This window comes from Bufo bufo, chromosome 1 (assembly GCF_905171765.1).
Source record: "Bufo bufo chromosome 1, aBufBuf1.1, whole genome shotgun sequence".
Lineage (NCBI taxonomy): Eukaryota > Metazoa > Chordata > Amphibia > Anura > Bufonidae > Bufo > Bufo bufo.
The window spans coordinates 371098737-371113900 of record NC_053389.1 but is presented as its reverse complement, the minus strand read 5'-3'; the positions used below and the strand labels follow the sequence as shown (position 1 = coordinate 371113900).

At 45.8% G+C, this 15164-nt stretch overlaps 1 protein-coding gene across 1 annotated transcript in view; it reads right to left on the bottom strand.

Annotated features, from left to right (window-relative positions):
• The window catches only part of TENM2 (teneurin transmembrane protein 2), a 3383593-nt gene that overhangs the window by 415025 nt on the left and 2953404 nt on the right, over window positions 1-15164 (bottom strand). The window contains exon 24 of the mRNA XM_040404927.1: window positions 549-724. Coding sequence (XP_040260861.1) covers window positions 549-724 — 176 coding nt within the window. The remainder of the gene's footprint in view (window positions 1-548; window positions 725-15164) is intronic.

Sequence of the window (15164 nt, the reverse complement as noted above, 5' to 3'; positions counted from 1 at the left end):
CAGTAACAGTAATTTTGACCAGAGGTACCCAATCTTTGGCATGCCACTGTATATATTGTCTAATTTATAAAGAGGTATCCTGGCTAAAACCCATCACACATACATCCTAAACAGATACAGTTTTAACTATCGCTCTCCAGAAAGAATTGTATAGGACCCCTTATGACCACACAACATTTTTTTTAAATCAAATTCAAGAGCTATAACTTTTTTGTTTTTTCATCAATGTATGTATATTTTTTTTCAGGACAAGTTATAGTTTTTAATGCACCATTTTGGGTACATATAATGATTGATTACAGCTAGATGTTTAGCTTAAACCTCCTTTTTACATCAGTAAAAATGTGTAGTAATGGTCACTTAGGGGTTAAAGTGTATATTATAATATGTTTTACTTATTGCAGATGGGCAAAAACTGTGGTGTGAACAAGTGTTGAGCTGTATGTAAATAACTGGAGACCGATGGAAAGATATGAAGCAAAAAAAAACAATATTATATATCAGTAAGGTGTAAGAATCTGTGAGTGGTGGTATCACTGGTACAATACCTTGGACAACTGTATAGGATGCCTCCACTGAGGACAAATTGGTTATAACAGTGACATCATCATCCCGGTTGGAGTTCTCAATGTCAATTGTAATAGATTTTTCCATTTCTCGATGGAGGCTGGTGACAACTCCAGTTGGTCGGGTCACATTGGTCAAGCGGCCCTCATTGTCATAACTAAAATTGAATCAATTAAACAGTTACCAAAAGAACAGCACAAAGTAACAATGCTAAAAAATGGTAGCTTTGTCTAACAGATGCAGATCAATTACTAAACAAATTTATAGTATGATATCACCCCCTTCACTTTGAGAAGAATTAGTATATTGCAGTGATTACCAACCTTATTATTGAAGGTAACCTTTGATAATTTTTTCCTTCTGGGAGACCCTAAATGTCTTTCCTGGCTCAAATAGGCATGGGGAGCAGGTAAAGCATTCTATAATTATTGATCAGTGTTATAATTTTATTATGATGTGCTATGAATACAGAATGTCTTACAAATGGTATAGAAACCTATTACTATTTATTAAATGGCACATGGTAATTTACATATAATTACATAGGATTTTCTGAATAGTAGAGTTTTTGGACCTGAATGTAAATGCATTCAGCTCTTAAGAAATTGAGAAAATCATTAGACATTAGAACATTGGAATTGGGTTATTCATATTTAGAGATGAGCGAATCGAAGCTGACGAAGTGGAATTCGATCCGAATTTCAGGAAAAATTTGATTCGCACCAAAGCCTCTCGCTTCATGGTAACGAATCACATTTTTTCCTAAAATGGCTGCTGCATGTGTGAGGACATGGAGAAAGCAACTCTGGGAAGGCGGGATCACCCATAATGCCATGCATGCAGCCAATCAGCAGCCAGGCCTGTGATGTCACAGTCCTATAAATAGCGGCAGCCATCTTAGATTCTGCCATTTACCAGTGTACTTAGTGCAGGGAGAGATGTCTGCAGGCGCTAGGGACAGTGATAGGAAAGACTTGATTGTGGTGAAAAAATGATGTATTTGTGCAGGGAAAGGATAGGGAGGACTCATTTCACAGCATTTATATAGAACAGGGTTCAGTAGTGAAGGTTACAGACTGGGTAATAGGAACAATCCTGCTACCCCTTGCTGCACTAACTGGGGATCCAAATTGCCATTTTACAGCTCTGTCATTCCAGCAAACTGTTCTTGTTATTGGGGTGCAAGTTCTGTTTGATACAGCCATTAACAGGGTTTCTTACAAGGGAATATTTTTACAGTACATCTTATTTGCTCTTGTGCGGTGCAGTTATCAGTTGTAAAGCCCTTTTTGCCGTGTATTAGTGGCAAAAGAAAAATATATTTGCCCTTGTGCGGTGCAGTGATATATTCTACAGCCCTGTTTGCCATGTATTAGTGGCAAAATAAAAATATATTCGCTATCCAGCGTTGCACTTATCTGTTAAAAATATAAACCTACAATGTTTTTAGTCGACCTCCCGACGAAGCTGAGGCGAAACGCGCATTGAGGTTCCAATCCTGACCTGTGCTGCTGTCTTCACCTCCCATTATGTCTTGCGGTATACATTGATTTGACTATGACTTTCTTCTGGGCACATTTTAGCCTTTACTATAGGGTCTTGCATTTATACTCTCTGAGGGACTAATCCTCCCTCTTGTCTCTAGAATTAGCCTCTGCTGCATTCCGGTCTTTGGCTAGTGTCTCTATCATCTCTATTATCCCCATTGAGATTTTACTCTAGAGCTGTGTCCCTTCTGACAGTTATGTATTTAGGTGATGATCTAATGTCCTATACTGAGCTATAGTAGCATTATTATTATTGTTTTTTAGCGACTGGATTATCTTTATATATATTATCTGCATACCTGACATGTTTTACATCTCTTAGTGGGTGACAGCGGTATAGGCCAGTGGATTGTGGCATGTGCCTTTCTGCTGGTTCTCTACCCTGTAATCTTTATTTTTATGTATATTATGATATGTTATATATTTATTACAATAAAATTAATTATATTTTTTGATTATTTTTGGGCATTTTTTGTTGTTGCTTGTCAACTAACAACATTGTAGGTTTATATTGGTTTCCAATTTCATTGCCCAGACTTATAGCTTTGTATATTGAGGCCTTTTTTTCTTGGTTCTATTATCTGTTGATATTTTCTACAGCCCTGTTTGCCATGTATTAGTGGCAAAATAAAAATATATTCGCCGTCCAGCGTTGCACTTATCTGTTGAACAGCCTTTTGTGTAGTGTAAAAGAAAAAAATTAGGGCCAAATTGCTGTTCAGCTGTGCAGTGAAATATTCTACAGCCCTGTTTGCCATGTATTAGTTGCAAAATAAATATATATTCGCCGTCCAGCGTTGTACTTCTCTGTTGAAAAGCCTTTTGTGTAATGTAAGACCCCTTTCACATGAGCGAGTATTCCGCGCGTGTGAAATTTGTGATGCGAACACATTGCGCCTGCACGGAATCTAGACCAATTAATTTCAATAGGGCTGTGTACATGAGCGATGTTTTTCAAGCATCACTTGTGCAACGCGTGAAAATTGCAGCATGTTCTATATTCTGCGTTTTTCATGCAACGCAGGCCCCATAGAAGTGAATGGGGCTGAATGAAAATAGCATTGCATCCGCAAGCAAGTGCGGATGCAATGTGATTTTCACAGATGGTTGCTAAAAGATGTTGTTTGTATACATTCAGTTTTATATCACGCGCGTGCAAAACGCATCAAAACGCATTGCACCCACGCAATAAAAACTGAACAACTGAATGCGATCGCAGGCAAAACTGATTGACTTTGCCTGCAAAATCGTGCAGTTTTCACTGAAATCATCTGCAACGCATCCGGACCTAATCCGGACACGCTCGTCTGCAAGGGGCCTAAAAGTAGAAAAAATTAGGGCCTAATTGCCGTTCAGCTGTGCAGTGATATATTCTACAGCCCTGTTTGCTGTGTATTAGTGGCTAAATAAAATATTATCGCTGTTCTGCATTGCACTTATCTGTTGAAAAGCCTTTTGTCTTGTGTAAAAGTAGAAAATAATTAGGGCCTAATAGACGTTCAGCGGTGCAGTGATATACTCTAAAGCCCTGTTTTCCGTGTATTAGTGGCAAAATAAAAAATATTTGATCTAACCTTTGGTTATTTGATCTAACAGTATGTCAGACAGAGAAGTGCCAGGCCCTGCACAGGGGAGTGGCATAGGCCTAAAAGTTTCTGGCGCAGGCAGAGGTCGCAGCAGAGTAAGGGGGCATGGTAGCAGGGGTAGCAGCGAGAGGCCTGAGCTCCCGGTGTCATCTAGCGGTCGTGTCTTGACCAGCAACCCAGCGGTTCTTGAATGGTTGACTCGGTCATCCACACCGTCTCAAGTGACATCAGACACCCCCAGCCAAGAGTTGGTGGATTCCTCTGACACAATGCTTAGTTGGCATGGCCCGGGAGCAGGCCCTGTGCCCCCACCTGTCCTGAACCTTCCTCTGTCATTTTCAGTTCCCTCACCACGAGAAATATTAGATGCTGTAGGCTCAGCTCCACTTTTTTTAGCGAAGAATAGCTACTACAGGGCAGTCAGCAGCTACTGCCCAGCCAATATCTGGAGGAGACATTCGCCGCTTCCTCCGTTAGGTGGGCATGTAGTTATGAGGAGAGTGGCGTTGGAGCTGGTGTTGCGAGCGGTCAGGATCCTGACCCAGAGACGGTTGAGGAGGACATCAGTGACGTGCAGACACTACTCTATGATAATGATGATCGCACTTGGTAGCCAGGTGACGAAGGGGATTCATCTTCATCGGGAGAAGAGGGTGGCAGCTTGCTGTGAGCCAGCGGCAGTGCCAGAAAGTCACTAGCGTGAGCAGGAATCGACAGGATGGCAGCAGTGGGAGGTCGGTAGCCAAACGTGCCCAGGGTGGACCACCAGCTTCACAGGAGCCTACCTGCTCGGGACGTAGCGGTGCAGGAGTTCAAGGAGGTAGTGGCAGGAGCAGTCAGTCAGTGCATAGTGTTGGGGGTAAAATCACCTACTTGGCGGTGTGGCAGTTTTTTTTTCAAGCCGCCGGAGGAGGTGAATGTGGCCATATGTAGAATCTGTGGGCAGAAGGTGAAGCGTGGCCAGGGAGCCAGCCCTGCGTCAACATATGCAGCATCACAATAAAGTGGCCTGGGAGAACCGTGGCTCTGATGTGGTGGTCCAGCCTGCCGAAGCAACCGCTGCATCACCCAGTGGCACTCACCCGGTTTCAGGCAGTCAAGGCTCCACCACCTCAGCCGAAGGGAGCTGTCTGTCCTTCCCATCATCTGCTGGTCCTGATGCTCCTGCTCCTCCTCCTCCTACTCCTTGTCACTCATTCTGTCAGCAATCGATCACAGAAGCGATTGCCAAGAGTCATCCAATGGCACAGAAGCTGTATGTGCTCCTGTCCAAGTTGCTGGTGCTACAGTCCCTCCCTTTCCAAGTGGTGGACTCTGGAGAGTCCCAAGTTGTCATTTCTTTGCTAGTGATGAGCAGTAGTGATAGACGAACATCGGCCCAGACGTTTTTTAGCGAACCGTGCGTTCGTGGCTGGCCCCATTCACTTTAATGGCATGCGAACCTGAAAAACCTTCAGGTCATATTTGCAGGAAACAAATACTTATTAGAAGTACACAAATATTCCCACTACATGGACAGTGACATACCAGATCAATGGCAAAAATTCCCACAAAAAATATGTATTTTAATCGGGGTCCATTTTTATACGTCTTAAAGGGAAACTCTCAAAAATGTGCCCTGCTGGAGCCTAAATTTTTTTTATTTTAGGCCACAGGCGTACAGCCCCAAAAGTTAGACATTCACCCAGCAGAAAAGAACAAGGAGGTATATTAAGCGGTCTGTGGATAACAATTTTACTCTAGGCCAGTGGAGTACAGGCACCAAAAAATTATGCATTCACTGGACAGAAAAGAACATGTGATTATGTGGCTGGAGGTAAATTAGGCGGTCAGTGGATAACAATTTTACTGCAGGCCAGTGAAGTACAGGCCCCAAGCATTAAGCATTCACCAAACAGAAAAGAACAAGTGATTATGTGACTGGAGGTATATTAGACGGTCAGTGGATAACAATTTTACTGCAGGCCAGTGTAGTACAGGCCCCAAACATTAGGCATTCACTGGACAGAAAATATAAAGTGATTATGTGGCTGGAGGTATATTAGACGGTCAGTGGATAACAATTTTACTGTAGACCAGTGGAATAAAGGCCCCAAAAATTATGCATTCACTGGACAGAAAAGAACAAGTGATTATGTGGCTGGAGGTATATTAGAAGGACAGTGGATAACAATTTTACTGCAGGCCAGTGGAATACAGGCCCCAAACATTAGGCATTCACCGGACACAAAAGAACAAATGATTATGTGGCTGGAGGTACATTACGCAGTCACTGAATAACAATTTTACTGTAGGCCAGTGGAGTACAGACCCCAAAAATGAGGCATTCACCGGACAGAAAAGAACAAGTGATTATGTGGCTGGAGGTACATTAGGCGATCACTGGATAACAATTTTACTGTAGGCCACTAGAGCAGAGGCCCCAAAAATTAGGCATTCACCTGACAGAAAAGACCTTTTATGTTGCTTTATATACATAAGACAAGGACCATTCTTTGTTATGGGTCGTGGCGGATATGTGTGGGCTGGCATGAAGAAATTCAATTGCACGTGGTCGTCAAAGGTGTTGAATTCCCCAGAGATCAATGCCTCATTCATTTTTAGAAATGTGAGGTAGTCCACACTGTTGTGAGCTAGGCGAGTGCGCTTATCGGTCACGATCCTCCCTACTGCGCTGAACATTCTTTCGAACAGAACACTCGACGAGGGGAAAGCCAAGAGTTCCATGGCAAATTGTGCCAGCTCAAGTCTGCACACCCAGTAGTCCAGGGGTTCCTCGCTTCTCAGAGTGTACACATTGGCCGTTAACCCGATGTAGTCGGACACCTGACGGTCTAAGCGTTCACTGAAGCTGGATTTGGAAGGCGGCTGTCGATGGGTTGGCTGCAAGAATGATCTCATATCCGAAGTGATTAACACATCTTCAAACCGCCTTCTTCTTGCAGGCACGGTAGGATTGGTAACCGCACCTGTTTCGATGTGGGTGGAAATTCCTCTGCCAGTGCCCGCAACAGCAGAATGCAGCATCTCTCATAGCAAGGCCTGGAATTGCTGCATTCTGACAGCCCTCTGTGATGCTGGTAACATGTCCACCATTTTGTGTTTGTAATGGGGGTCTAAGTACATTGCCACTGAGTACTGGTCCTTGCCCCTTATGCTTTTTATACTTTAAACACTGGAGCATGAAGGCCCCCATTTGCACAAAATTAGAAACTATGGAGCGCACTTGCTCCTGCTCATCACCCAGGAGAATGTCGTCCTCGATTTTCTCCCCCCAGCCATGGACAACACCAAGGATCCCTGAAAAGTTTAAAGTCTCCCTCAAAGCCTGCTCTTCTTGCTCCTCCTTCTCCTCCCTTCCAGCAACCATCCTCCTCTTCAGAATCCTGCTGACTTATCTCAGATGGAGTAGCAACCCCCTAGGAATTCATTCAGCATTGCGACTTCCTCATCTTCCAGCTCCTGCTCCTCGACGGCTTGATCAATGACACAACACAATGCACGCTCCAAAAAGATGGCGCATGAGCAGCCACTTGTGCAGTGAAAAGAAACCAAGCTCCCCAGAACCTGCCATATGAAGAGTTCGTACATGTAGCACGTTGCTGCTGGAGCAGCCTATCAAGCATATACAATGTAGAGTTCCAGCGCATCGGTTGTCACAAATCAGACGTCTGACGGGCAGGTGGTGTCACCGCTGAACGTCAGCAAGGCGATCCATGGCCGTGTAAGATCTTCTAAAATGGGCAGAGATTTTCCTGGCCTGCCGCAAGACGTCCTGGACCCCAGGGTATTTGGCAATGAATTGACCAAGTTCAGGACGTGTGCCATGCACGACACGTGTGTCATTTTGCCCTGTTTCAGCACGCTCAGCAGATTGGCAGCGTTGTCGCGCACCACTTTACCAACTGTCAAATTGAACGGTGTTAGCCACTGATCGGCCTGTGACCACAGAGCTTAAAGCAGTGCAGGACCGGTGTGGCTCTTGGCTTCCAGGCACAACAGCCGCAGCACAGCATGAAAAACGTCTCACTTTGCACGTCAAATAGGTTCTGGGGAGCTTGGGGGTGCAGCGGAAGAGGTGGTAGCAGTGGAAAAGGAGGAGTCAGACGAGGAGGAGACGGAGGATGGATTTTGAGGAGGAGAAGAAGAGGCAGGCCTTCTTGCAATCCGTGGCAGTAACACCAAATCCACACGGGTGCCACGGGTTACATGCTTGATGGCCGTCAGAAAGTTCACCCAGTGGGCAGTAAAAGTTATGTACCTTCCCTGCCTGTGTTTGCTAGACCACATGTCTGTGGTCAGATGTATCTTGGCACAGACATTGTGTGCCAGAGATATATTCACTTGCCGCTGAACGTTGCCATATAGCTCTGGGATGCCCTTCTGGGAGAAATACTGTATTTCCTTCCGAGGACCTTCCATTGCGGTGTGCCAATGGCCACAAATTTTCGAAAAGCCTCCGAGTTTATGGCAGTAGTTGGCAGGCAAGAAGTTCTGACAAGCCAGCGGTAACAGGGCAACAAGGTTATCCGGCGTAATCAACTTTTTACACTCGAACAATTGGGCCACATAAGCCTGCCTTCTGCCAGATGAACGCGACGACAGCGCGGTGGATGTGGAGTGGAGGACAAATGGGAGAAGAGAGGAGAAGGAGAAGAGGCAGGACGTGGAGAGCCGGGAGTGTGGATTTGTGGGTTCTGGCGGCATTGCTCCCACTGGGCTGGGTGATGGGAGGCCAGGTGCCTTATTAAGGCGGTCGTCCCTAGGTGAGTGTTGGGCTTACCACGACTTATGCATTGACAGCACAGGCTGCAGATGGTAACACTATGGTCAGAAGCTGACACGTTAAAAAATGCCCACACTGCGGAGCCATGTGCCGGCGTCCTGCGGAGCTGTCAGACCGCTGGGAGGCGGCCGTTGCTACCTTCTCATCCGATGCCATGAAAGGCTGTGCATCGGTAAGGTCTGGAAATGAATGGGAAAATAATTCCTTTGACTCAAGAGGCGAGGCTATGGTGGTGGTGGTGTCTTTGGGGGTGCACAGAGCAGAGAGTGAGGAGGGTGCAGATACAGAGGATGAAGAGGGTGCAGAAGCGAAAGGCTGAGTGGGCCACTCAACCAACTCTGGTGCGTCCTTTGACGTAATCACACGCACCTTCTCCAAGTTCCCACTTAGGCTATGGCCTGGTGCATCTGCCCGACCCCTACCACCCCTGCGGAAAGCCTCTTCCTCTGCCTGTCATTTTCAAAATGACACTGTGCCAAAGTCCCTAGAGAAAAGCAGTTTTTGTGGAAGCAGGTATATCGCAGGCCTCAATCAATATTTGGTGGAAGCTGGTATATTGCATCCCTCAATCAGTATTTTGTGGAAGCATGAATATCAAACACATTATTCAGTATTTTGTGGAAGCAGGTATATCGCACCCCTCAATATGTATTTTGTGAAAGCAGGTATATCAAACCCATTAATCAGTATTTTGTGGAAGCAGGTATATAGAACCCCTTAATTAATATTTGGTGGAAGCAGGTATATCGCACAGAAAATCACTGAATAAAGTGGCCTAAATGGGAGGAAATGCTCAACCCCAAACACTGTAGCGGGTTTATAATCGGGGGAGCAATTCCTCCGCAAGTGATATGTTGCTAACGGCAATCCCCAGCAAAAATGCATACAATGGAGGATGCCGGCAGCGGACCACATGCACCACAAAAACATCCTACAGAACATGAAATATTGTGTGGATGAAAATATTAAAATACACGCTACAGTGTTTGTGGTTGAGCATTTCCTCCCATTTAGGCCACTTATTTCAGTGATTTTTCTTTACATATATTAAATGTGCTAATGCTTGTCATTGGTAACATTCTGGTGCACCTGGTAGCCTGTGCCACATGGCCTGTTATAGGTGGGGCTCGCAGCCTCCTCCTTCCTCCTATTGTATTCGGGATATTACTATGAAGGTATGTAGGAGCTTGGCTGTCAGTCGGTCATTAGCACCTATCAGACTCTGTTCACACACGATAGGTAGTTTAGCGGTAGGACCCACGCCACACTGAGATACCTTGACTATGTTGCTGACTGGAAGATATTGGTTAAAGTCTCAGTTTTTAACATCAGCATGAGGGTCTAGCCAGTATGGTGAGTCGCATATTATTGTGGTGCACTTTTTTCAGTGATTTATGTATTTTTATATTTTAATCAACACATTATTTCATCTTGTGTAGGATGTTTTTGGGGTGCATGTGGTCCGCTGCCAGCATCCTCCATTGTATGCATTTTTGCTGGGGATTGCCGTTAGCAACAGATCCCTTGTGGAGGAATTGCTCCCCCGATTATAAACACACTACAGTGTTTGGGGTTGAGCATTTCCTTCCATTTAGGCCACTTTATTCAGTGATTTTTCTTTACATGTATTGAATGTGCTAATGCTTGTCATTGGTAACCTTCTGGTGCACCTGGTAGCCGGTGTCACATGGCCTGTTATAGGTGGGGCTCGCAGCCTCCTCTTCCCTCCCATTGTATTAGGGATTTTACTATGGAGGTAAGTAGGAAGTAGGAGCTTGGCTGTGAGTCGATCCTTGCTTCCCCAATTATAAACAGTCATGGGTCAAAGTTCGGCGCAATGCAAAAGAATATGGCGCTGGCGGACATCGCCATATGTTCGTATGTTTGGCGAACCACCACAAAACGACCGCCAGGCGAACCACAAGGCCATCTCTAATGAGCAGCAGAGGCAATATTCGTTTTCGAGATATTTTGTGAATTTTTGGCCTAATATTCGCAATAAATTCGCAATTTCCAGAATTTGTGATCTCAAGTCATTATTTTCAAAAATCGGCAATGTAATATGTGCATATTGCGCACGCAATACAGGCGTGGGTCACTTTTGCTACATTTTTCTAGCTGCTAGAAGTTTCCTGAGACTGTAGAAAATGCACAGTACAGTAATTCCTATCACACTACCTAACACCCTGCACTAAAACCTATCAACTGCACTATATCACTATCTAACCTACAATGACTATCTCCCACTAACTATCTGTATTATATATACGAGCTAACTAACTATCTAATGTAATTGACTCAGCAATGTAAATGACTCAGCAAAGCACAGAGCATAGTAATGAGACTGCTCTCTCTCTCAGAACTGCAAAAAACAGCAGAAAATGGCTGCTGGGGAGTTTCTTATATAGTAAGGGGTAGGCAGCTTTCCTATTGGTTGCTAGGGATGTTGCTAAGGCTAGTTTCACACTAGTGGCAAGGGACTCCTGCAGGCTGTTTCGGTGGGTGAACAGCCTGTTGGATCCGTCCTGCCGCTAGTGAATGCGTGCACCCGTACGACCGCTCCGGCCCCATTGACTATAATGGGGGAAGGGCGGAGTTATGGCGGCGGCATGGCGGCGCATGCCGAGAGGCCGCCGGATTAAAAGTACAACATTTATTCCAGAGGTCCGTGCCACTAGTGTGAAAGTACCCTAAGCTTAGACAAAAATATTGCAGCCTTCTCATTGGCTACTATTCTGATGCTGCCACCCGCCTGATGCCACACATCTGATGCCAAGTCTCTTCTTTCACCCACCATCTGTAGCAGGTACTGGTGTTGCCACCCACTTCCACACTATGTCACCTTGTCACTCTGTGGTCTCCTCATGCTGCTGCCACCTCCACACTATGTCACTTTGCCACTCTGTGGCCTCCTGATGCTGCTGCCACCTCCACACTATGTCACCTTGTCACTCTGTGGCCTCCGAATGCTGCTGCCACCTCCACACTATGTCACTTTGCCACTCTGTGGTCTCCTGAAGCTGCTGCCACATCCACACTATGTCACTTTGCCACTCTTTGGCCTGCTGATCCTGCTGCCACCTCCACACTATGTCACCTTGCCACTCTGTAGCCTACTGAGGCGGCCGCTACCGCCAAACTTTGTCACCTAGCCACTCTGTGGTATCCTCATGCTGCTGCCACGTCCAAACTATTTCACCTTGCCACTCTGTGGTATCCTCCTGAATCTGCTGCCACCTCCACACTATGTCACCTTGCCACTCTGTGGCCTCCTGATGCTGCTGCGACCTCCACACTATGACACCTTGTCACTCTGTGGTCTTCTGATGCTGCTGCCACCTCCACGCTCTGTTATTGAGCCACTCTGTGGCCTCCTGATGCAGCCGCCACCTCCAGACTCATTGGGCCACTGTGTGGTGTCCTTATGCTGCTTCCACCTCACCACTATGTCATAGGGCCCCTGTGGACTTCTCATGCTGTTCCCACCCTCCCTACTTCATGACTCGGCCACTATTTAGCTTTTTTGGCTTGGCGAACATCATCATTTATTTGACTCTTTCTCTGATCTGTCAGAAGGAAGGAAAAATGAGACACAAAAAGGATCCTGTCTGTGTAGCAACTGTAAGGCCTGTATGGTCCCATCAGAATTGGCTTGTGATTTGGTAGCCAAAAGCAGGAGTGGGTACAAAACACAGAAATATTCCACTCATGTATCATCTCTGTTTTGGATCCACTCCCTTTTTTTTGGCATTAGCAATACTGATGGATTACTGACCAAATGCTGACCAAGTGAAAACGGATGCTCCACAGACAGGATCCGTTTATGTGGGTTATTGTTCTGATGGATGATGGGAAGGGCAAAATAATCAGTTACGTCAACTAGGGGTGGGCGATATGGGCTAAAATCTATATTGCGATATAATTTTAAGCATGTGCGATATGCGATATATATTGCAATATATTGTTTTCTATATGGGGGGGGGTGTTTAAACTTTTTTTTTTTTTTTACTTTTTATTTAATAACTATTAGCCTCCTTAAGGTCTAGAACCCTTGTCATATTCACCCTAATAGAGCTCTATTAGGGTGAATAGGACTTTACACTCTCCCTGCTGCCCTGTGCTTTGTGCACACAACAGCAGGGAGCTGACCATAGCAGCCATACTCTCATGTGCCCCCAAGCCTCTCATGTGCCCCCCAGCCTCTGATCTGCCCCCCCAGCCTCTGATCTGCCCCCCAGCCTCTGATCTGCCCCCCCCAGCCTCTGATCTGCTCCCCAGCCTCTGATCTGCTCCCCCAGCCTCTGATCTGCCCCCCCCCAGCCTCTGATCCGCCCCCTCTGGTAACTCAAACCCACCCCTCTCCCTCCCCAGTATTAATCATTGGTGGCAGTGGCCACAGGGTCCCCCTCCCCCCCATCATTGGTGGCAGTGGGCAGGTCCGATCGGAGTCCCAGCAGTGTAATGCTGGGGCTCCGATCGGTTACCATGGCAGCCAGGACGCTACTGAAGTCCTGGCTGCGATTGTATGTTAGTGAGCAGCATTATACTCACGTGCGCCGTGGCCGCCAGTCGCACCTTCACATAGGTCTGTGCGGCGCATTGCTAATTCTATAAGCATTAGCAATGAGCTGCACAGACAGAAGAAGGAGCGCCCGGCGGCCACGGCGCACGTGAGTATAATGCTGCTCACTAACATACAATCGCAGCCAGGACTTCAGTAGCGTGACTCCTGGCTGCCATGGTAACCGATCGGAGCCCCAGCATTACACTGCTGGGACTCCGATCGGAACTGTCCACTGCCACCAATGATGGGGGGGAGGAGGGGGGCCCTGTGGGATATGGCCGGCACATTCATTGGTGGCGCAGTGGCCACAGTCCCTCCCCTCCTCCTCCTACTCTGTCCTCATTGGTGTTCAGCGGCAGCCGCGCACAGTGGTGAGGGAGGAACTCCCTCCTTCTCCAGTCTCCACTGTGCCGGCCGGCTCAGGAGAAAATAGTGCGCGCAGAGAGCGCGATCATATCGCGGTCCGGCGATATAGGCGATATGGCGAAAATCCATATCGTGGCCCAAATTTATATCGCATATCGCCTATATCGCCTATACCGCCCACCCCTAACATCAACACAAACTTACTGCTGACACTTCACTCTGTCGGGGGAACTCTACTTGTATAAGCGTTTAATACAACAGGTTCTGTTGACATCTATGTGGAATCAGCTGACGACGATCTAAAAGGAGTGCGCTTCTTCTTGGCGCTAACATCGACCAGTAAGTCTGAGTTCATATTTGAGTTATTTGGTAAGTTTTGGCCCAGTGAATGCCCAAATATGTGAAGTGTGCAGTGATTCTAAGAGCGACGCCTGTCATCTGGATGTCATACGGACTCACAGTATTATTTCACTACCAAAGCAGACTCCCTATGCATGCTACTGCAAGACACAGTGTTCTATACCACTATAAAGGCTCTATGCAGCCATGAGAATTTTTCAAAAAAATTTCAGCAAACTGGCGAATCAAATTTTTGAAAAATGTGCTCATCTCTATTCATATTGTTTAATTTGCAAAGTAACATCTTCATTAAGGAGGGTCTCCTTCTTGGGACCCTCTCTATACTACTCTAGCAAACTACAGCTGTTCCTGCGATACATATGAATGGCGGGCATGTAACACTTCCTATGGCCAGACAAACCATTACATCTGGACCGGTGGCAGTTGCGGTCGGGGAGTAGGATGTCTCTAAAAATAATGTGCCACCACTACCGAGATTCCTGGCTTAGTATACATAGTAACATAATTAATAAGACTGAAAAAAGTTCAGTTCAGCCTGTTATCCTGCAAGTTGATCTAGAGAAAGACAAACAAAATCCCTGTGAGGTAGAAGACAATTTTCCTAATTTTAAGGCAAAAAATTCCTTTCCAACTCCAATCAGGCAATCATAATAACTCCCTGGATCAACAACATCCCCAGTATAAGAATAGTTGATGTGATGTCAAGGACATACCATGGAGGCCCCCAATGCAGGTGGCTCAAACCAGGTTAGACCATTCCCCTTTCTAATTGGCTCCCTTAAACAAGTCAAGGCTGTAATGACCAAGGATAGTGGAACATAAATTTTTTAGCTGGTATATGGGTAGGTTTTGAGAGTTAGAGTATGCCCTTTTTATATTATTTTATATATTATGTTGGAGAATTACCTAGGTTACATACACACAAATAGTACAATGTCCGCCATACAAATAATATATAATCAAATAAGTATTCACCATGTATTCCACCTGAAGAACAGTATGGACTATTTCTCATTCCTATGTTCTCCTGAAATGCTCTCTATAAACATATGGTAGAGTGCAGTACACTTACAGTGCTGCCCATAATTATTCATACCTCTGGCAAATTTTGACCCAATGCCAAGTTTCTCTGCAGACTGCCTGATGTTGTCGTTGAGAATCCTCATGTATTGCTCTTTTTTCATGGTGCCATTTACTGTGATTAGGTTCCCTGGTCCATTGGCTGAAAAACACCCCCAACGTATTAGGTTCCCACCACCATGTTTGACAGTGGGGATGGTGTTCTTTGGGTTGAAGGCTTCTCCTTTTTTACGCCAAATGAAGGAAACATCATTGTGACCAAACAATAAAATTTTTGTTTCATTTGACCATAACACAGAAGACCAGAA